We start from the raw sequence: 23707 nt of genomic DNA on the forward strand, positions 1-23707 counted from the left end.
TGTAGGTGACAAACAGATGACTCGTGTCCTCACAATTCAACCACTGCCGAGGTAGCGAGTGAGCCCATCTGTGGTGTGCATATGAGCGGCTAACGTGCTATGATGTATGTTTCTGCACACTGTTACATGCGAGTGTTAGCGTGTTTATTTCTTCATCTAGTGCCTTCATGCATGCCAATATGCACACATGAATCGGTCCCAGTTTGGCATGTTTGTGTTTGTAAGTGTTGTATATTTGTACTGTGTGTGTGGAAGTAACATGACTCCCATTTATAGGCAAATTTATTCATGAGCATATTTATTTTTTTTGTGTATATGTTACTCTTGGTAGACATTCATATGTTTATGAGTGTATGTTTTAATGCCGTTGCCACTTGATGGATTGAACTGGCTTCACTACATCTGCAGGGGTTTTTATAAGGTTACAGAATGACTCAGCCACTTCTTGGCCACGTGCATGAAAATTCACTTCACAACCCAACTTGTGCAAAGGAAAACAAACTGCAATATCTAACACTCCTGCAGCAGCCATTGATAACTTCTCACCCCTTGGTGAGTGCATGTGTCACAGTGGCAGGCGGTGTCTCTTTGCATCAGGATCCTACGGGTGGCACAGCGGGCCACAACACATCACTGATTCCTTCTGCCCTTGGTTCAGACAGCCCTGCCACTGCCAGTGTGTGTGTGTGTTTGCCAAATGTACAGCTGCTGACCCCTGCAGAAAGTTCTGGATGCTGCTGGGCTTCTGACAGGATGTCCTGGCCAATTCTTCTCTCTGTGCACTGTGCAAAGCCTGAAATGCAAACTACATGCTAATTTAAGAGCAGCCTTTTCTGATTTCCAGGGCTTCAAGTATTGCACTTTGATTTTGTCAAAACCCCTGGTGTCTCACACTTGGTGAACAAAGTGTCTGAGCCATGTTGAGCACTAGGTTATGGCAACAATGATACAGGTCCATCATTTAGCTGTAAAGGAACTCTGGTGTCTTATTTAAAGACAGTAGTTCTGCTATTTTTGGACAGTCAAGCTTAATGTTGTAATTCTGCACATTATAACCTAATTAATTACATTTTGGTTGTTAAAACTGAGTAAATGTAAAATGCAAAGGAAAATTAAAAAGTGAGTGAGGGCAAAGTGAAAAAACAAAGCTCCCATTAACCGTGGTCTCCGAGGCCTCTTCCTGCTGTGCGATACTGCAGAATTTGGTATTGATCCAATACCAAATGCAGGACCATTACTGACAATACGTGGCGATGGTTGAAGGTGATGATCGTGGCTCAAGAGTTGGCAGTTTGTCTTGTAATCGGAAGGTTGCCGGTTCAAGCCCAGGCTCCAACAGTCTTGGCCGTTGTGTCCTTGGCCAAGACACCTCACCTGCTGCCCACTACTGGTGGTCAGAGGGCCTGGTGACGCCAGTGTCCAGCAGCCTCGCCTCTGTCAGTGCGCCCCAGGGCAGCTGTGGCTACAATGTAGCTTGCCATCACCAGTGTGTGAATGGGTTGATGACTGAATGTAGTGTAGTGCTTTGGGGTCCATAGGGACCAAGTAAAGCGCTAAAGAAAGAATCTAAATTAACCCAACTAACCTACCAGACTTAAAATGGCAAATTTTAAGGCTTTGGATAACTTGAATCTCTAAAAATGTATTAATAAACACATTTCCTTACATTGCACTTTTACTTTCATTTTTACAGCCAGCCAGTATGTAACACTGGATATTTTATGGTCTTTATCCTACAATACTCTCTATAGATTAGAATTAACTAAATTGGAACTGCGACATAATTCATTTCTTTTGGTGCTTGCCATCATAACATTACATTTAAGTCTATCCTTGATATACAGCAAGCCTTTTACAGCCTTCTATAGCTGCATGGACAAAGCATTATAGTATATATAAGATGCCTTCCATTATGTGTGTCTGGGGTGAGAGCAGCAGCCCCAGCAGGAAGCCCTTTAGCTTCACTTTTACATTCGTGCACTGTACCACTGTGGTGGGAAAAGTCATCCTACTGCCAGGAAATCATACACGATTAGTTTTCGTCTGATTAAATGTCAGGAACGCTGACTGGTGATGCATAAAATCAATGAGCAGATTATGTTAAAGAAATTATAATTGATTTAGAATATATTTCTTAAGATTTATTGAATAAATTTGAAGGAACAAAAAGATAGGGGGCAAAGCTGAAGGTGGAAAAATTGAAGATTTTTGATGGGAGGAGGGATGAATTAAAAATGAGTGCATCGGAAAAAGGAAGGCTGAGATGGTTTAGATAAAGGATGATGAACCTCGAGCAATAGGAAAAAAGGATTTTGAAGATGGGGTAAAAAGTTTTCTGTCTTATTTATGTTTTGCAGTTACCGAGCATGTTTACTGTAGTTTTCGAACTTTTGCCACAAAACCACGTGTTAAAATTAAAGAAGTTTGGTGTAACCATACCAACTGATCTTATAACTGACATTTCAGCTACACTAATCTTTGTTCACCATTTTAATTTCTGAGATATAAGAACAACAGAAGCAGTTTTTGGAACAGATGGAATTTTATATCCAAAATTATGAAAATGTTTTCAAGTACAGGACTACTTCTCTGTCAAATCCAGCCTGCCATGCTGGTGTTACACTAAATATTTGACAACAATATCAAACGTGTATGAAATGTCAGCGATCAGCCAACAACAACGATATCATATTCTACATTAAGCAGTGAAGTCGTTGTGTACATGTACAGAAGCTGTCAAAAGTACAACATTAATATTTCTATACAGTTATATTTTACATTACATTTGAAAGCACTCGAGAGCCACAAACCTGTCCATAAAAGATAAGAGGTGAGTCAACTGCAGATGTTGGCACCGTTCCTACCAGATAATGCTGATATACTGTATAACACTGCACGCACAAACTCAATCACGTAGGAGCTCCATAACATTAATGCGTGCTATCCAATCATCCCTCTCACTAGCGTATAGTTAAGTGCCATGCCGGCTCGGCGTACACTATTAACTGCTTTCTAGGTCAAAGCGTGAATCAGTAATAAGCATCAGTGGCTCTCACACAGAACAGTGTCTCTCAGCTCTCTGGCGAGGCAGGTAGGAGTGTTTTGATTCCCTGAACTCCTCGCCAAGATCACACACACACGCACAAAAAAATATCCATTTGGAGTTGTAATTAGCACCGAGAAGCAAGAGAACTGTGGTGTTTGTATGTTTAGGTTCAGAAAGGCTCATTTGTCTGCACGGCTCACTGAGCGGAACTGCCACGTGGTGAAACTGCGCGTGTTTTTGCTTATTTGTCATGCCGATGGCAGTCCTAGTAATGCCATTTGCATTATTTAGTAAATATGGATTCACTCAGTTAATTAGCGAGAGACATGGATTTGCTCACCTCTTCAAACAAGAAGGTGAAGGGCAATAATCAAACCAAGGATAAATGTATATTCAGCTGAGCACAAAGACTAAATGATTCATCTATCAGTGAACTTTGTTTCTGAGGCTGATGAGACATGTTAGAAAGAGAGCAGAAAGATTTTCACTAATTACGTGTGTGATAACATCACTGATCTACATGCAGATACACACAGTAAGTTGCTTATACACTGCTACAGTATTAATGTGGGGGAAATGAGTCTAAAAATCTAAAGAAAACCAGCACAAAAACACTTTTCTTATGTGATTGATATTCCTGATCTGTAGATCATTTTCACCTCATTTAACCACATTTAAACAAGAATGTTTGTTTTGGTGTCCAGAATAGGTGTGCGTTTATGCCTGTATTCTGCTTATTTCTTTCATGACTTCACTCACAATAGAAGCCTGAGGGAATTTCCCTGCTGAAAGTGAAAAGTTTAGATTGACAGATGTGTTGGTCACATGGGGACTCCCTTTGCAGTTGATGGGCTGCCCACTCACGGCAAGTTGTTGCAGGGCAGAAAACCCCCACAGACTTCTGAATGTCAGTCTATTGTTGTTACTATATAAGGAATATAACTATATAACACTTTGCAAAGAGCATCTGGTAGGTTGTAGCTCCCGTAACCTGAGAAACTTGTGCTTTGATTCACACTAAAACCTTGTTTTTGTCTTTGCATCACTGAAAGCCTCTGATGTCAGATTTTCACAAACTTGTATTGACTTAAACACCAAGTCAACTGCTACTTTTCTCTTTTAACACTTTTTGCCAATAAGTGGAGATTTTATTATGTATCACGATAAGCTGCTTTGGCTCAGATGTTTGTTTTTTGTTCACTTAAAGATAGTAATACAGTGTGAGAATATGGCATTTTCTCTGATTCGCGACTATTTGTGTGCCCCAGTTAGACTCAGAATTATTCAAGGTTAAGGGAAGATAATTTTCCTTTTTAAATGATAACAGTATCCTTGTGTGTATACACCTCAATTTGCTTCAAAACCTATGATGGATGATTTGTTAAAAAGAATGGCCAGTGCCCAAATCAGAATTTAATTCAGTTCAATTCAATTCAAGGACTTTATATTGTAAGGTAGACCCTACAATAATAAAAAGAAAACAGAGAAAACGCCAACAATCATACCATATGAGTAAGTGCTTTGGCCAACTTCCCCTGACAGATGACAGGAAAGGGCTGCTTACATTTCTGGTCCAGCTGCAGCTGTAACACTGGCTGGTAGCCTTTGTGATGTTTTTTAAGTGGTCATCTGAATTGTTAGTTAGTTGTGGTTTTGCCTACAGAAGAATGCGATTGTTGTTCTTCTTCACTCACATAACTTGTGAGATAGTGACTCATCACAACCGACAGAAGGGGACATAAGTGCACACAAAGCTGACACAAATTCACTTTTTGTGTATCTGATGTCATTAAATCCCATGCCACACCTGGACTTGTATCACGGAACACCAGTGTCGCTCTGCACACCATTTTGAAACCACTGGGCTGTAACTTGAGTTTCAGAAAATTCCCCCAGGTTAGTCCCTGTCACTTGCTCTGTGATCATCGCCCAGACAAAAACACAGTCTGACATGAAGGCCTTCAGGGTGACTTGCTGGACCATGATGACAAGTAAAACATCCATACATCAATCATCTTCAGGCAGGCATTTTTTTAAATTGGCCCTTTCAGTTCAGCCAGGTGGAGGGGAAAAAAAAATCATCTTTTGTGTGGAAATTCTTCCTTTTTCATGGTCATTTTGAAAGTGTTTCTTAAGTATAACTTTAGAGCCGAGTACACAAATAAGCAGTTAGCATCTAGCCTTTGTCTAACATCTGTGTAAATAAGGGTGAACGTGCGTGTTTACATAACTCTCTATGTGCATGTTCTGATGTAGGCCTGCAAATGAATTAGAACAAGGTCCTGCTGGACCCTCCAGTTATGGACGGTGAATACAATGCTGTGGATACCATTTGAGACTTGATTACAATGATGATAACCTGCATACATTAATCTTTACTCAGATTACCATAGATATAAAACAAAGATTATACTGTCATCAGATTCCACAATGGTAAATGATTAATCAATGATAACTGATTATGAGAATACAAAATAAAATATCTCCTGGTCACAGCTCCTGATAGAAATATATTACATTTCATTTGAAGGTGGTAATGTATCCTTTTCGCCTTCTAGTATATTACATTTAAATCCCATTACACAATAATGTAGTTCAGAACCACGTTACTGTTGATGTTTTTAAGTTAGCGAATTTTGATGGAATCTGATTAAGATATATCAGAATTACTCAGTTTAAAATGTTTCCAGACACAGTGAGCAATTTGGGATTTATTTTTCTCATGTAAAGATTGATCCACTGATCCATGCATTTTCTTCCAGTTATTCAATTCATCTTCAAGGGGATATGTACAACAATAAATAATTGAAACATGCATTTATAAAGCCTGCCAGAATACAGCAGTTGGTCACATTGTGGTTCAAAGGAGCTGAATTGTGTATTCAGAAATGTGCACTCTTAAAAAAAACGTCTCTGCACCACGCATGATAAAAACTGCTGCAGCGGAGGTGTCTAAAAATGGCAGATATCATTACCGCAGCTCAATTTATCAGCATTACATTGCCTTCCTTCTTGCCTCATTTCTTTGAATTCACTTAAAATTGGTTAATATCCACCATAAAACATTATTCTTTATATGCCAAGTCAGCTGAAAGCCATTTAAGTGTGAAGAAACTCATCTGAATTGTTCACAGAGATTGCACACTCGGGCACGGAGGTTTTACATGAAATCCAGCAGGAAGTGTGTCATGTTGAAATTACATGTTGTGTTATCTAAGCTTGTGGTTTAATAGTCAACTCTTCTAAATAAAATAAGTTATGTTTTAAAACGGATGATTTTTTTTTTTCATTACAGGCCTGAGGGACCAAAATAGCTTGTTGCAATAACACAAGCATGCCGGCAGGACTTCAGCTGCTTTACGATCGCACTTCAGTTTCCTGTTTTTCAATAGTTTAAATGAAAGAATAACTAAAAAAAAGAAAATTGTGCCTTTACAGTTTTAAAACTGACTCTCTATTATCAGTGCAAAGGCTCCTCTGTTTAAGGACAGTAAGAGGATGGAGGTCATGCCTGTAGCTCTAAGGCTCATTAGTGAGAGTGGACAGAGCGTGAGGATGAGTGGGGTGGAAGACGAAAGGCAGAACTCTATGAGGACAAGCAAAGAGTAAAAGCATGGATTAGAGGGCACGGAAAAGCCATTAATTTACAAATGTAGGTTTGTTTGAGGATTCTTTGAGGGAAAGGAAATCCACATTAGTGCTAAGAAAAGTGTGATTTGAAAGCACAAAAGTAATTATGTGCAATACAGAAACTCATGGCGCTGTCTGAACTAGCAAACAGCATCAGCGGGTGAGTAAGGTCATGTGGGAGTTATATATCTTCATACAGACATATATGCTCCAGGGTTCTCCAGCTAATCCTAATTAATCCTTTAGGATAATTATGTTTTATCACCTATGTAATCGCACAGCCACAGTAACACTGTCACTATTAGTCATGACACTTCAAATTAATGCATTTTTTTTTTTGCACAACTCTATGTGGACTGTATTTTCACACAAACATGGCACCCACGTTAGCTTAACATACGCACTTTATGTGAGTATTTGTGCGGCTAAATGTAGCGATGCTGTTATTTTCAGCAGTGGTTCAAAGCTTTTTATGTGTGACGACTACAGATGAGCTTATGACGGAACCGTCAGATTGGCTTATGTGTCCCTCCACTCGTCAGATGTTTAGTGCTTATACTGACTGTAATATTGCACATAGTCATAAAAGTTTAGCTTGGCCATAGAATAATTTGCACATTTTTCTCTTTTTCTCAGTAGGCCTAGTGAAGTAATCAGTACAAATATACAGATGTGTTTATGAGTACCAAACATTATTTTTAGGTAAACCGCTGAGAATCAGAGGGATGCAATGAGATATGACATAACTATGATCAGTTGGAAATTCTGATAAACACTGAGACTCAGATCTTAACAGCAGATAAAAAATTAGGATAGGGCTGTTTGTCTTCCAGTTTTTATGGAAACCCATTTGGAAATCACTGGATGCCTGAATGTTAGAATATTCTTCCTGTCCGTACCTGATACTGTGCGCTCTTGGTTCACGTCTCTGACCTTTGTTAACAAAAAGCTGAACTACTCTTGAGGACTACCTTCAGTCCATACGCACTTCAGAGGTAGTCGCTATGTTTGACAGCAATTGTACACAAAATGTACACGTAAAATTCATTTTCTCTTTTAAATCACATACTGCTGGTAAATCACAAGTAACCTATGAGATAAGAAACGTGTCACAAAGAAGAGCTGGAGCTGAAAACTGACAGTATTGTGGGCGTTCTTTTACGTCCCTCGAATGTGTATATTGGTATTGGCATTCCCTAGTGTTATTATCTGTTGACACAGAAGTTTGTCTAGAGAATGTTTACATGTTTGCCAAGTGGATATGTGAAGCTGCAGGCTGCTGTATCTGCATTGTTGTGGTGCAGTTTGCCCTCCTGTGGTTTACAGCTGGGGGCACGAGGCCCGTCGCATCCCACTGATTATGGCCCCAGAGTGCGTGTGTGTGTGTGTGTGTGTGTGTGTGTGTATGATCCTCGGTTTGTTTATCATGTCACTAACTTTGAATGTGATGTTTTTCTCTTGGTTGTGTGTGTCCGTGTTCATGCATCTATTGTTTGCCTGTTTCATGTTGTTTGTGCTTGTTTGTGTGTTTGTCATTTCTGTTGCAGTCTTACTTGGAAAGCCAAAAGAAAAACCCAGAAACACACACACACACACACACACACACACCTACCTTATCATCTAATGCCAGCTAAAGCCAACTACTAAGGTCCACCCTAGTCTCTCTGTTTGTCACAGACTTTGTCACTCTCTCCCTCTAGCTCACTCCCTCTCTATCCCGCTGTCACTACGCACAAAAAACACACTAAGAAACACACACATGCACACACACCTACACACATATTCAGACAAACATATCCTTCTTTCCCCTGTGGCTGCCTGATTGAGGTTTCTTTGCCTCGCCCTTCAGATTTACTGTAATCGGTGAAGGAGGACGGCAGGAAAGAAATAGATGGAAAGTTAAATTGAAGGATGGGAGAGCAAAGAAGGGATAAAATTAGTGATCCAGTAAAATAAGAGAGGCTTAGGGAGCTGATCTGGGAGGGTGGGTGGAGGGGGTGATGTGGAAGTGAGAGAGGTAGTGACACGAGGTGGAGTAAAGGTTTGGTCTCAAAGAGGGATACAGTGATGCAACCAAAACCTTGGTTGGTTGCTAGCAGTGGTGAAATTGAGTACAGAGTACAGAAAACAGAGACTGTTTACCTTCAAAGTAAAAGTTGCACATTTTGAAGCATGTTGGTTGGAGAAATAAGCCACAACCTTTACTTTGGAGGTGAACGTTCTGTTCCAGTTTGTGTCAGTGATGGCGTAATACCACCCTGCACCACAAGATGGTACACTGAGTTGGTGTAACTTTAATTTAACCATGCACATGAATAACTTTCAGTGGCAGCCGGGCAAAAACAAAAAATATCAAAAGTGAAACAGCAGCACACATCAAACAACATCAACACACTCAGAGGTAAAGCGCTGCCCCCTGGTGGTGAAAGGGTAATTACGAAATGTACCTTTAAGTATGATTTGAAACTTCCAATAAATACAAATTTTAGAAATCATAAAATTGTATAAATCATTTTTCTATGACCTTTTACCACAACTTCAGCTAATCAGATGATGCGATGGCAAAGAAGGAAAAAAAAAACAGAAATCGGAGAATGATGAGCTTTGAAAGCTAGCAAGCCGCTAGTGAATGAAAAACTGAAAAAAGTCACCTTAAATAAAAAAGGATTGGGGGAACCATCCATCTCATCACATTTGAACAGCATCCATAGCTGCAAACTCAGTGGCTTATAGTTTCTCATATGAGGCTGACTGGTCCAAACTTTCTCCTGCAATGAGTTTCTCCACCACTTCTGTCGCCTTTCTACAAAGGTCAGACATTTTTCATGCACTTATGTACACATGCATGTGCACCAGTCATTTTAACTTCCTTCAAAAAAAAAGAAATCAGCTGCTATTGTCATTTCTGTGTTGAGGTCAGGCTGGAAGGCGAGAGAGAGACTCAGAGGCTGCTGAGGACAGAAAACAACTCCAATTAAAGAGAGATTACAGCTTCTGCCGGTCCACAGTGCAGCGTGACTTTACAACATCTGCCGTCAGCGGCTGATGATAAAACACCAAGTTTTAAAGATCAATTTGTCACTTTTCATCTCCTCCTACACCTCATTTACTTCCAAGGCTGAGGGCAGGAGGAGGCCAGAAGAGAAGGGGGGAGGAGGAAGGAGATGGAACTGCAGCCTTATTGCGAGAAAGAGGTGAGAGTGAGAGAGCTGACTTCTCTTTACGAGCACTTTTGATGATGTCATTTGGAATAAATCCTTCCCTCTGCCCCCTGGCATGGATTCCCGTTTTTGAAATAAGAGCTCTTCATGCACACACAAACATGCACACACAAACATGCACACATTGCTTTAACAGCAATGGACATCAAATCAATTCCTCATTTGTCCTGATTTTTTTTCTCCCTATGTGATACTAATGAGCTGTATCAAGCAGTTCTAAAACACAGATCCAGGAAGTTCAGGGTGGGATTTATCCCAATAAAATGTTTAGTCTGCATACAAGTTGTACATTGTAATATTTGCATAAGAAACCTTTTATTTTGTGTCATATTTCCACCACACATAACTGTTTGAAGCAGGAACCGTTTTGAAATATGTCCTTGGAGAAGTGAAGGTTAGAGAGCTAAACCTGATGTAAACAAAGCCAAACACACAGAAGGATTGCATGCTTAGGAAGAAGGTCTCACTTTCATAACCTTCTTTCTCTTTTTCACTTCTTCCTCACGCCGTTTTTATTCTGGCTCGATAAAAGTTTGAATCTGGGTTCAGCTTTGTTCAGGATTACATGTTTTAATAATAATAATGATGAATTTGCTTCACCCACACTGGTACATGACGGCTAATGATAGGGTGATGTGATGTCAATCAAACACAGACTGTACACACTCACACAGTCAAACTCTTCGTCACACTCATTGTGCCCTCACCCTTTTTACTGTTTCTCTGTAATTAGCATGACACTGGACCTTCACTGTGAAAATACAAATCCATATGTTTAGTGTGTTTGTCACAAATCACGTGAGTTGCCAGATTGTCTGTGAAGCACAAATTAAGAATCTCTTTTAGCAGATTTATTTTGGTTATTGCAAACACTGTTTGTTCTGCTATACACATCTGATTGTGGTTACTCTCAGCATTAGTTTAAAATATTTTAACAAGCGTAAAATCCCTCATATAAACACTTAAAACAACACTTAAAACAAATCCTGCAAAATTAACAAAAGCAATTATTTTTGACACTTAAAAACTGATATGCATAATCTTGAAACTAGCCTAAGGAGGCCAAATGAAAGAAAGCACATGAATGACTATTAATCATTTCATAGCTGGATTAGCTGTCTTAGGTGAGTTTAAAATTATATTTTTGTGAAAAGTGACTAGAAACAGCAGAAGGCAGTTAATTATGCTACCTTGATCTGTTCAATATAGACCACACCAGAAAGAGCCACTGCAGCACTATGGTGCACTTAGGTGGCATATTGACTAGTCAGAGGAATGAACTGTTACGCTACCACAGAAAGCTAACACCCAGCCACTGGGCATGGCAGGATTATTTAGTCATGTTCTCCGAGCTAGCTGACATACTAAGTTTCACCATCCAGTTAATAATCAAGAAATAAATGAATAATAAATGATTAAATTCACATTTGGGAAACTGATCTGAATAGTTTAGGGCAGCGGTCCCCAACCTTTTTTGTGCCACGGACCGGTTTGTGCCCGACAATATTTTCACGGACCGGCCTTTAAGGTGTCGCGGATAAATACAACAAAATAAAACTAGTAACGGAACCGAAAAAAATAAGATTTATTCATAACACACGTGAAAAGACCCAGGAAAACAGAGTTAACGAAAAAAAAACTATAACAAAATAACGCTAAAAAACGATAAAAACCCTGAAAACCATACATTTCACACCCGAGTCTCACTCTCGTGGCCCGGTACCAAATGACTCACGGACCGGTACCGGTCCGAGGCCCGGGGTTTGGGGACCGCTGGTTTAGGGTGTTGTGGAGCACCTCCCTCACTCTCTGACCTCAGTAAATATTTTCCGGATGATTTTAAGGACTCTGATGTTAGTTTCAGGTTATTTTGATTAAAGTGTGAAGTTCATTTTGTAAGTTTTAGTCAGTATAACAGTCAGAATGGAGGATCATCCAGGGTAGTCGGCAACTTCTGAATCACAAGTCTTTAACCAATCAGGGTGCAGTGTTCTTAAATTCACAGTCAGATTGTCACAGTCCTGGGTCGTATTTTTATAGTTAGTCCTTTTGGCATTAGGTCCTAGGTTCCTTAGTTGTAGTTATTATTCATTGTTTAGTAGATCTCCTTTGGGTCGTCTTCCCATGTATTAAATTTCCCATTGTTGTTTATTGTGTCTTATGTGTCATGTTTCTGGTCTGCCTGGTTAATGCTGTCATGCCTGTGTCTAGTCATGTTTTCCTGTTTATTTTGAAAGTCCAGTTTTCATGTCGTTGTGTTTTAGTTTACATTTCCTGTGCATCATTATGTTCATCCTAGTCAACTGTTTCCTCATGTGTCTCCACTTCCCCTGATCACCTCATGTGTGTATTTAAGTCCTTTGTCTCTTACTGTTCATTGTCAGGGCGTCTGATCATGATAACCTTTTGTTATCATGGTCAGTCATAGGTTTGTCATAGTTTTTCATAGTTATGCTTGGTGTTTCATAGTTTCACGTTTTCAGCCGAAATAAAGGCTCGCCTTCTGTTTGCAAACCAGCTCCTTGCCTCCAGTGTCTGCTTTTGGGTCCGCTTTAACAAACACACCGGCACTGTGCCCGACAATAGTGCGTGACACAGATCCACCACTCCCTTGCCGTGTCCAGTTTCAAGCAACCAAGATGGTGAAGGTGAAAAAACACAGCTTAAGGCTTCATAACAGGACTTTACTCGCCAGTGAGCAGAGATGGGCAGTAACGTGTTACAGTAACGTGTTACAAGTAATGCGTTACTGTAATCTCATTACAAACTTCTTTTTACAGCAAAAAACCCCCCTAAACTTCTGAGCAAGCACCGAGTGCGAAACGACGTAATGGGAAACTCACAGAGAAACTCACGGATTCTTCCGCTGACCGCGGCACACCTGCACCAGGGTAAACCTCCGCCTGCCCCACTCCTGCTTTACAGGTGAAAATAGAGCAACAGGACCACTGAGTCTTTGACTTTATTTATTTTCTGCTGTGTTTTACTTGCATCTATTTGAAAGAGTGAGTGTAAACACAAAAAATATTTTATTTTATGTGCTGGGATGTGCAGAAAATAGGTTTACATGTTAAACTAATTTCTTCAAGTCAGAGAATGGTGCATATAATTAAATTTTTGCTTGATGCATAAAGTTAAAAGATTAAAACTAATAAAACAAGTTTAAAAAAGAGACTTTTCCATTTGATTACATTTTGTATGATGGATGATGCAGAAAAAGTAGAATTGGGCTGAAAGATCTATCGCTTTATCACCTATTCAGGTTGTAAATCGTGTTTTTAAAAAGTAACTAAGTAACTAAGTAAGTAATTAAGTACTTTTGAAAATAAGTAATCAGTAAAGTAACGGGATTACTTTTTTGGGGAAGTAATCAGTAATTAGTTACTGATTACTTTTTTCAAGTAACTTGACCAACACTGCCAGTGAGTGACATCACATCTTTTATACTCTCTATGATAGCAGGGGACTTGGGTAGAAGTGGATATAGGTGCAACAGTGAGGATGTTTTGTGACAACTTCTGTTTTTGCCTCTCTGGGTGTCTCCTGCCTCACAGCTCAGTGTTGTACAGAGTTATATGTCAAAATACACCAAAATGGAGGATGAGGGGTTGAGGATGGAGTATGTAGTTACCACTGGTTAGCATCATTACTCTATCAGTACTCACAAACTTTGATTGACAGAGTAAACACACAAACACAAACCAGCGTATTTGTTCTAACATCTTTTTCAAAGTCTTCTCTGCATGGATCCTTGACATGAAAACATTTTTGAGACCTCCTGATCTATGACTTGCATTTCAAAGGACGAAAGGTTCGCGGATGGCAGATGAGTACACCTTGCAAGGCGACCTTTCTCTTCAGCGTATGAAACAGACAGAGCACAGATCGGTGCCTAGATGGGAGCAGATGGAGTGTGAGTTTCTCCTAAGAGCGCGCAGAGAGAACGAGAAGTGAGATAATAGCTCACAGCTAATCCACTGCACACTAAAAACTCATTACTTCTTAAGAAGGAAACAAAAAACTTGCTCCCCGAGATGGAAAGAAATACTCTGCTCAAGGTGAAGACCTTGGCACAGCCTGCCTGATTTTCCTCATGTGTGCAGTTTCTTTTATGTGCGGTTCAGCAGATTTGACTCGTTTTTATTGACGGGGAGCTTTGTACCAGCCTGGCAGTGGTACAAAGATTAAAGATGAACACATTGCTACGGAACCTGTCAAAAACACAAAACAGGAAGCTTCGTAAGTACATATAATAAATATTTTACATGTGTAGACTTTTCGATGCAATATTAATCATCAGTGCCATTGAATTATAAGTATTCTATAGGTTTTTCTTTGCCTGAATCATAACAATTTCTTAACGAATTTGTCTAGGATCGTATAGACTGGAACACAGGTAGCTGTGTGTTTTACATCAGTGATGGTTGCTTTTACATCACTGAAGAGAGAAGCAACAGCAAGTAGGAAGATCCCCAAAAAAGTTTCAGGTATTTGAGATTAAAAGAAATTTGCTGTTCAGAGGAGCGATGAAGGTATATTTTTTAAAAAGTCCTTGTCATCTGCACTTGTCATTGTGCCTCTGATGATGATCGTTGCCAGAAGTGGGAGACAAAAGCTGTGCACTCAAGGTTTAAAAGAAGATTACGCACCCATTTCACCTTGCATTTCACTTGATTATTCAGTAAATGCCTCCAGATTGCTTTGATGCTACCCTGACTAGTAACAGGGAGCATTATGCTGCTCCTGTTTTTGCATGATGTAACTTGGGATGATTGGTTACAACAGCCTTTAGGGCACTACGTCAAACTGCAACCCAACTGTGATCTTCAGCTACCTCTAAGAAGATGTTAGCTAAGGATCTGGAGATCATGGCGGAAGAAGAATCGGGGAAAAGGTGGCAAGCAGGACATCCAGTAACAGTAATTTCAAACTGGCTTTTAGTTTGTTTTTTTAGAGCTTCATGAAACAAAAGTCTGTGAGACAGACAATGAGCTGATCTTCTTGCTGTGGGAAAAGTAATATTAGCATGCTTGCTTTGTCTTACTGTAATACACTAGCATTGCATTTCACAGTTTCACTGCATTTGACCAGCGACTAGCTCTCCAAATCTTTTAACTTGTTAAAAACATGCATGTGTAGCTGTCCATATGGTGGGCAGTGGAGGGTTGCCAGGGTGGGATTTCTGAGTCTTACAGTGGTGTAAAAATGAATCACAATTCAAACATGTGGGGGTATCCAGCTGTAAAACTGTATGGCCTTAAAAAGACATTTTGCAAGAAATGAAATTCAATCCCCAAATTTAACATTTTAATAACAAATACCTGCTCATCAAAGAATTGTGATGTTTAAAATAAATAACTAAAGCTTGATTTGTGCGTTTCACTTGATTACTCTGTAAATGATTAATTAGTAGTTTCCATCCAAATGTTTTTAATGTTCTATATAATGAATGCACATATTTGAAGAGACCTCCTTGTAGAAAAGTGGAGTAGGCAGGTTTTTGTCTCCTATAGGAATGTAAAGGCTAAAGAGTGCATGGAAGAAGAAGAAGCCATTGTAGCATAGTCATCATATTAATGAGCCACTGACAAAAAATTAAATTAAATTAAAAAAAAATGTCCAACTGGCAAAATGACAAGTTCACAAAATGACACCAGATACCAGAAGCATCATTTTAAATCCAGCATTCAGCGAAAATGTTGCCATTCTGTTATATATTCATGAATAAAGACAATCAGAAGAACATTCCCCGCCATACATTATGTACTACATTACGTTTCAAAAAAATTTACTGTGATTCATATTAAAATATGTTGGATCCTCCCTCGATAAAATAATTCACATCGTCATCGAGTTTTACAATTTTTTTTTAAATTTATTTTGCGTAACGTCGAAAACAGACACGCAGTTGGAGAGATTAACTGCTCTGATCACAAAGCGACCTCCGCAAACGCAGCTTACATGTGCTTGAAAAGTCAAACAGCCTTTTGTTACCTTTGCTGTTCAGGGGGAAGGTAAACCACTTTTATTCTTTGAACTGTCCCACGAATCATCACGAACCATCCGCTGCTTTGTGAAAACCATCTCCGTCATTTCACCTTCCACTGCACTGTCTGCATATTCATAACAAGTTCATACCCCTTCAAAATTCATTACTCTGTTTTGGTATTCACATGTTCAGGGATTCACTGCAGCACAAGCCATTAGAAAATCACCCCCGTGCCTGCACGCGGGAATGAAATTATTTAAGATTAGATTGTGCCTTGATTATCTTTTCTTCCTCAGGTGGAAAATGTGCGTTCAGCATCTCGTGATAAGGAGTCGCTGCAGAGTCCCGGTCAAAAGGCATCTCTGTGTTTTTGATGGGTAAGACTGAAAAACGATAAAAACGTTTTTAACTCGTCTTGGTGAAAAATTTGAACTTCTTCGAACATAAAATGCCCCTTTGACTGCACTGGTTTAATCGCGTTAGAAATCATGAGCTCACTGAAGTATGCGCCACAGAGGCCAACTGCGCCACGCGCGCAAAGACCAAGCAGCAGATGTGGAAGAAATGCGCAAAAAAGCACCAAAGCGCAAAACATGAAAGAAAAAGAGAGAAATTCTTGAGATGTGACAATCCAATAATGTTTGCGTGGAAAAGGAGGGTGTTGGATACAAAAGTAATCACTTTGGAGAGTAATTAAACCTCTACAAGAAGCAGAAACATCGGCGGACTCACACTCATCACATCCGTCGTTACAGCGGATAAAAAGGGAAGAACTTACCTCCCAGCGCTTGTTTCATAACGAAATTCATGATGATGGCTTTTAATTCCCTGCCTTCCTTATCCGAGCGATGTTACATTCAATAGTTGCGGAAGATGAGAAGTCCTTTGTTGCCAGATCTGCAAATTAAAACGACAAGCACGTTAAGCACGGAGACGTGTATTCAGCTTAGGCTACAGTCGACGCTCTTTATACTACATTTGTTAAGCTGAAATATGAAACGGTGATTTCTGAAATGTTTGCAAGAAGTGCTTTTGCGTGTAAAACACATTTCTTCGATGCGCCAACTGAAGGGCACCGAGGTCAATGGTTCGAACACAAAAGCGCCAAACATGTCACAACTACTGACCAGCTCAGAAACTACTGCTCGCGGTTTATCTGCGAACGTTTTGCTTTAAAATATTTTCCAGGACAGCTGACGATCGTTCAAACCGTGTACGGCTAAGCTTTTCCTGCAGTCAGAGCACTTCTGAGAAAGTGCACCGTGAAAGACCCTCAGTCTGGCAGGACGGTCTGCTGTCACGCATGTGAATCCCGGACTAAACCACTCCTGTGTATTTTTCCTGATCATGTGGTAAAACTTTCCATCCTCCATTGGAGGGACGTGGACTCAGCCATCCCGCTTCAACATTAGAAAAAAGAAAAAGCTACTCGCACGTTAATGAAGCAGAAATATCGAGCTATGCACGCATGTCTACAGCTGAAATTGCAGTTGGAACATATGTTCAAAATGACCCCCCTTTTATGCATGCATGTGCTGGGATTGTGTGAAAGGAGAGGCACACATGCACTTCCTAGTAGCTGCGAGCCTGGTTTCAGCACCACGGCGAGTGGATAGCTCCCTAAACCGTTGGCTTGTGTTGAAGCAGCTGCATCAAGCGTCGATTTACCTCCGTCCGGCGCCTGAATGAAATTTTCCTGGCACACTCACACACCGAGCACGGATCGAGGAGCAGAGCTTCAGCTGCAGTACCCTCCGGAACGAACTTATCCTGCAGCAGGCAACAGCAGCACGGGCTAATCTAACTGCTCGTTCCTTGCATCTCCGTCTCCCGGGGCTGGAAAAAGGACGTCCTTGGTGCTTCCTCCTGCTTGCCGCTTCGTCTTCCTGCACTCACTCACTCACTCACTCACACTCACACGTAGAGACAAGGAGGAGGAGTGGAGGGGGTGGCGGTTTGCGGAGGGTGAAGCAGCTGCCGTTAACACTGTGATGGGAAGCAGCGAATGAATCACATGGAGGGATGGAGAGAGAAACGTCCCACTAACGTCCCCCTGACCGATAGAGAGAGATCAATTATCCAGCCCTGACGCTGGCTGGCTGCTCGGTCCTACAGCCCGCCCTCCCATCTCTGAAACGAGAAGGGGGACTCGGTGTGTGCTTAAAACGGTGGTGCAGAATATCAGCTATAGGCTGGGGGTGTTAGGAGACACAACATTTCTCGCTTCTTGGCTTGGAGGTGTCGTTTTCTTTTAGGTGACCCACATTTGGTTTGGATTCAGGTGTCCCCATGTGTGTGTGTGTGTGTGTGTGTGTGTGTGGGGGGGGGGGGGGGGGGGGGTCACATCATGTTCCAGATTTCTGGCTACCACTATGTCGGAATTCTCTGTATCCAACTGTTCGTTCCTTCCTTTTAAATTATATCCACTTCTCTCTTTAAACAGCGTCAGTGTCGTGCACAGACTCTGTAAGGGACACGGACCTAAGGGGGAAGAAGGCACCTCTGCTGTTTTACATTCATTCATGTTGTGGATCGCGGCGGGTGGGGGGGGGGTTGCTCCAGTATTTAAGGATATGCAAAAAAAAAACCAAAAGACAAAACAGAAACAGAAACAGGTCCTTTATGTCCAAGAGAGTGGTGTGTGTCACTGTAATACTACCCTGCACACAAAGAGATTTTCTTCTCTTACCTTTAATTTGACTTGCTTGTGTAAGTGTGGGATGTACTTGGCAGGAAAATAAATCGCAGACATGCATGAAAAAGGAAGGTGTTGGTTGCACAGCGTCAATAAAATTGATAACAAAAAGAGTAAAAACTGACGTGAAAGAGACTCAGAGAGGACACACAAACTAAATGAACATAAACAACATGAGGCATAAGTGTGCAGGCGGGAAAGAAAGGGAGTTCCTCACAAAGAATTAGGCTTTGAAGTAAAGCGGGAAGTAAAATGAAAGAAAGACCAAGTCATGAAAAGAGCAGAGACACACAGACACGGGGGACGCAACACAAAAAAGGAAAACACTCAGCAAAGAATGAGGTAAGCAAAAATTACCAGGGATAATTACAAAGACCATGACAGTGTTGTAGAGTTTGTTTTATATTGAATTTGTCATTCAGGAAAGACTTTCACCAACATCTGGTCTACTAAATAGAAAGATTGATGCTTTTTTGCTTTTTTTTTCATCTGCATGGAAACAAAAGTTTGTATTTCATCTTTATTGGAAATCAAATGCTGATTGAAACTTTAATCATATAGGATTAGTTTAAAGATTTATGGATGTAGTGATGAAGGGTTGGTGCAGCAGAGGAGGATGGCATGACCAGGGCGACCTTGAGACTGATCATCTGTTGTGGAGACCACTACACGGAGGAGGAGGAGAAGGAAGAAGAAGACTATGCTGATTTGATGATGTTTACTTTTCACAGCAAGTGAAAAGTAAATGCATGTCTCCTGCAGGTCTGGGGGACCTTTGAGAATATGTGGAGGCATAGTTTACAGATTTTATAATGCTGTAAGGAATTTAAGGACTTTGATAGCAGTTCCATCCATCCATTCTCTTCTTCTTATCCAGGTCACAGGGGTGTGGAGCCTATTCTAGCTTGAGAGCAATTCATCTTCTGAAAAATAATCCAAGTTCTATTAGAATTTTACACATAGAAATGATAGACAAGCTCTCTTGGCCTCAGGAGCCTTGATTTCGACATTTTTTTGTAAAGTCATCTCTTGCTATTTACCAATGGTTTAAATTCCAGGAGCACCCAGGAAAGGAATCGGACCATTTTTATTTTCTACCCTGAGAGTGCTGCTTTATTGGATAGGTGCACTGATTTTAGGTATTTTCATAGCTTTTATGTCACGATCTGCAGATGCAGATCATGTATTTGAAGCGGGGACCCAAATGCAGATGCTTGGACTCAAGTTAGCAGAAGCTAGCCGTTTATTAAGGCTGCACAAAAATACAAAACGAAGGCAAGAATAAGACCCTTACTAACAGTAAACTAACACTAAGAACTTGGATCATGGCAGGGAAACATGGAGGGAGAACTGACGATCTGACAAAAAGCAAGGGGAGACTGGGACAAACAATGCAGGTGTTTAGGAGAGTGGAGACAGCAGGGAAACGAAGCTGGAACAAATTAGACACAAATAGGGAGAGCAAAACTGAATATAACACATATGAGATGAGGTACTGTCAAAATAAAACAGGAAGTGACACGTATACGTGAGCTGACACTAGGATGGGGACAGCAAACAGTGGAAGACATGACAGGCTGAGGAGACAAGGAGGAAACACTAGGAAACAGGTCAGGAGACGAAACACAAAGGCATGACTTAGACACAGGAAAGGTGAGCGATATAAACAGCGAGAGAGAGAGTGGGCAAACAGAGACATGACTGGGGAAAGACACATAAAAACAGAGGACATGACAGATTCTCACTGGAGACACAGGGACGAGACAAAGATACAAAAGAAACCCAATATGACCCAAAAAAAAAACCCAAACTCAGGGACAGTAGAAGAACTGAACTAAAGAACTAAACTGAAGACGAAGCTGTATAGAGCTTAAATAATCATTATAATACAAAGAAAGAATCAAAAATACAAAACAAACTCAAAATGCTGGGTATTTCTCTTTTTATTTTTTTAAATCACCTGTCTTGTGTTCATTAGCGTTTACTTTTTCCCTGTGTTAATTTGCATGAAGTGCTCTGCATATTTTTTGCCTGATTTATATCCAGAAACTTTATTTTGTGTGTCTTGAATGTTTGTGTTTCTCTTGTGTGTTTTCAGGTCAGCATTTTACCCGCTCTTTCATTTGAAACCTCCTTGTTTTCTAATATTTTGGGTGCCTTGCTTGAACTTTACTTGGACTTATCTTGTTTTCTCCTTTAGCTGTTTTTCAGCATCCATCAGTTGATTAGTAATTTTGGTATTTTACAGCCTGTTTCGTTGTGCATTTCAGGAAGATTTTGGAAAGAACCCTGCAACATAAAACCAGGGGTTCAAAAAAGGATCGTGTTAATGTGAAGAAAGTCACAACCACACCGCTCTGACCTCTCAAAGCTTTTTTAAAAATAGATGCAACTAAAATCAGATCTTCACTGGATTTAAGGTCTACTCTAGTGTGAAGGCAAACATACACCAGTTAATAAAGCCTGGTGTATTTGTCTTGCGAATAAAGATGATTAAATGATCATTGTTGTATTGTTTTTGTTGTTTTGATTTTATAACTATATATCCACCTGTGTAGTGAATGGGACTCTTTCATTCAGCTTCATTCTACTGAATTATATTCAGCTTTTCTTATTGCTCTGTTTGATGGGAAAATAATGAGCCTCCACTGATTTGCACATCATTTTGTTCACAATATGAATGTCAGTCACTGATGACACAAGCATATATTTTCTTTCTCTTCAAATCAATTAATTTTTTTTCCCTTTTCTTCTCTTAACTCATGTCAGACCCTAAATTTCACCCATAAAATTAGTTTAAGCTCTGTTTAAAGAGAGAAATCTACCTTCAGCTATTTTTTTTATTGATTGCTGTGTCTTTAGCATTTGACATGCTGACCGAGGCCTGTAGAACTGAGATGTAGCTCTTGTTTTTTTGCATTTTCTCTGAGCATTGCACAGTCTGACCTTAGGATAGATTCGCAGGGACATCTATTCCTTAGAAGACTGGCAGCCGTCTTGAATGTTTCTCACTTGTCAGTGATCCTTCATGCTGAAGAATGAACTGCAGATTATTTGGAAATGGCCTTACAACACTTCTCATACTGACAAGCGGCAGCAATTGTTTCTTTAAGCCCGTTGCAGATGTCTTTCCTCCCTGTCATCATGTTAACACACACCTGAATGCTCCAGATAAGAAAACTGCAAAACGTCTGCTTTCATAGCGGTGCTCACACTCACTGATGATCAGTTAATCAAGTGTATTTGATTAACAGCACCTGGCTACTATTTATGCTTTTCGTTTTGAAGCAGTAAGGATGTATTTGATTTTTTCAAACAATGTTTCTGCATTTTGTCGTATTTTTTTACAAAAACATAATTACATGGCGCATATGATGTATTTTGTAGTTCATCTGAGGTTTTGTTTAAATAATTTTAAGACATCCTGAGATGCACATTATTCTTTATTATGTCCTGATTATGTTCTTGTATTTTATTTGTGACCACGATTTCTCTCTTAGAGAAATGTAATGGCAGTGACTGTACCAAAACTGTGCTGGCAACATACCCCCATATCAATACAAAAACCCAACAGATTCTCTCAATGAAGGTCTTCGGCATGTGTGCAATTCGCTTTAATTCGTCGCCCATCTGTATCCACCTGTTTCCCCAACTTGTAATAAGAAGTCACATGTATCATTTTATACATTTAGAACATTTGTATATGAAATTTTAACATTGTGTTCAGTACACGTTAGATGTAACCCTACCTCTGTCTACCGAGCGAGCTTGAAGCCTGGCAGACATTATATGATTTATATTGAGCCTGCTTCAGTCCATAATGCCACTTGAGCCCTTTTTGTTCCCAGTTCATAACATTTTTTCTTATCAGGATCTTGCTTTCAGGGAGGTTTAACCTGCTAGGCGTATCTCCCAACATAATACAGTATTAAATTTTATCTTGATAGATGATGTGCTCTGCAAATTTATGCAAAGCTCTGACACTAAAACTTCCACGTCTTACATGCTTTCAGATGTTCCTCATTTAGCATCCCATTCAGCATTCAAACTTGCTCTTTGGTTTGCATGATTTGTATGTAAAATCATGCCAATATGAGGCCCTTCACCATTCAGCTGTATTGCAGGGACTTGACATGTTTCCTGGAATTAGGCTTCATGTAGAGAATTTTAATCCCTGTTTTCGTTTTATCTTACTTGCTCACCTATTTGAGGATTCTCAGTAACAAAAGGTTGAGCAGTCTGCCAAACTCAGGTAATTAGGCTTTCTCAGTTTTCACGAATACTGTACTCAGATGGGTGAAAATTCTACCAATTTTCTAGGTTATGTGTTTAACTGCATATACATGAAGCTTGATTTTCACAGAAGTCACTGCCAGTGAAAAGATATAACAGCAAACTGGAAGGAATATTGTGTCCAAAGCTTTTCCTTGGGTTAAAGCATCACATAGGATGCATTTGGCTGTCCTTGGAGAGGCTTCAGCATAAAGGAGAGAGTATGTAAACCTTGTCTTTTAGTTTTATAACAGGTGTTGTATATACAGAGAAATTATGAATACATTTTTGTAGTTTTGAACTCATTTGGTCAGGAGGTGAACTTAAACTTAAATGTGAGGTGTAGAGTTTCTAAAAAATGATTCCTTGCAGGAAGAGCATAATTCACCACTGCTGAACCTTTCCTAATCCCTTTGGCTCCTTCTTGACATACGCCATCAAAGAGCCACTGGGAGAATAGCAAGGCTAGATTCTGCATGTATTGCTAACGTCACCTTACAGGATTTCTGGAAGTCCTTAAACTTCAAAGTGAACTCTCCTTTTCATTTTGCAATGAGTGCTATTTTCATGCAGACTCTCTATTTTCTATTTACTGTTTTTTTTTTCTTTTTTATCCAGTTTCTCTGTATATGTTTTTAGGGAACATGTCTTTCCACCATAGCACAGCAATACTAAAGCTTGGATTGATATTTATAGTGAAAGAGATGTAAAAATGAATTTGTAAGGCATAAAATGGCATACAGATCTTTGGAAGAGTAAATATGTTGCACAAATAAAGTGAATAAGAGATACAAATAAAATAAATACACCCAGACACCAAAAATATACAGTAACTATCAAATTCGAGTTCTGCA

At 39.9% G+C, this 23707-nt stretch overlaps 1 protein-coding gene across 3 annotated transcripts in view; it reads right to left on the reverse strand.

Moving 5' to 3' along the window:
- cplx1 (complexin 1) overlaps window positions 1-17979 on the reverse strand; it is a 74612-nt gene extending 56633 nt beyond the window's left edge. The window contains exons 1-2 of one of the 3 annotated variants that reach the window (XM_082550365.1): window positions 17600-17979; window positions 16665-16783 (exon numbers count right to left, since the gene is read on the reverse strand). In XM_082550365.1, the coding sequence (XP_082406491.1) occupies window positions 16665-16695 (31 nt within the window). In that variant the 5' untranslated portion in view covers window positions 16696-16783; window positions 17600-17979. Of the gene's footprint in view, window positions 1-16664; window positions 16784-17013; window positions 17197-17554 lie in introns of those variants that run through there. The other 2 variants (XM_082550363.1, XM_082550364.1) reach the window with 2 other exon arrangements.
- Between the last annotated feature and the right edge of the window lie 5728 nt (window positions 17980-23707).

The sequence above is a fragment of the Aulonocara stuartgranti genome (assembly GCF_965226115.1).
Source record: "Aulonocara stuartgranti genome assembly, chromosome: 2".
NCBI lineage: Eukaryota > Metazoa > Chordata > Actinopteri > Cichliformes > Cichlidae > Aulonocara > Aulonocara stuartgranti.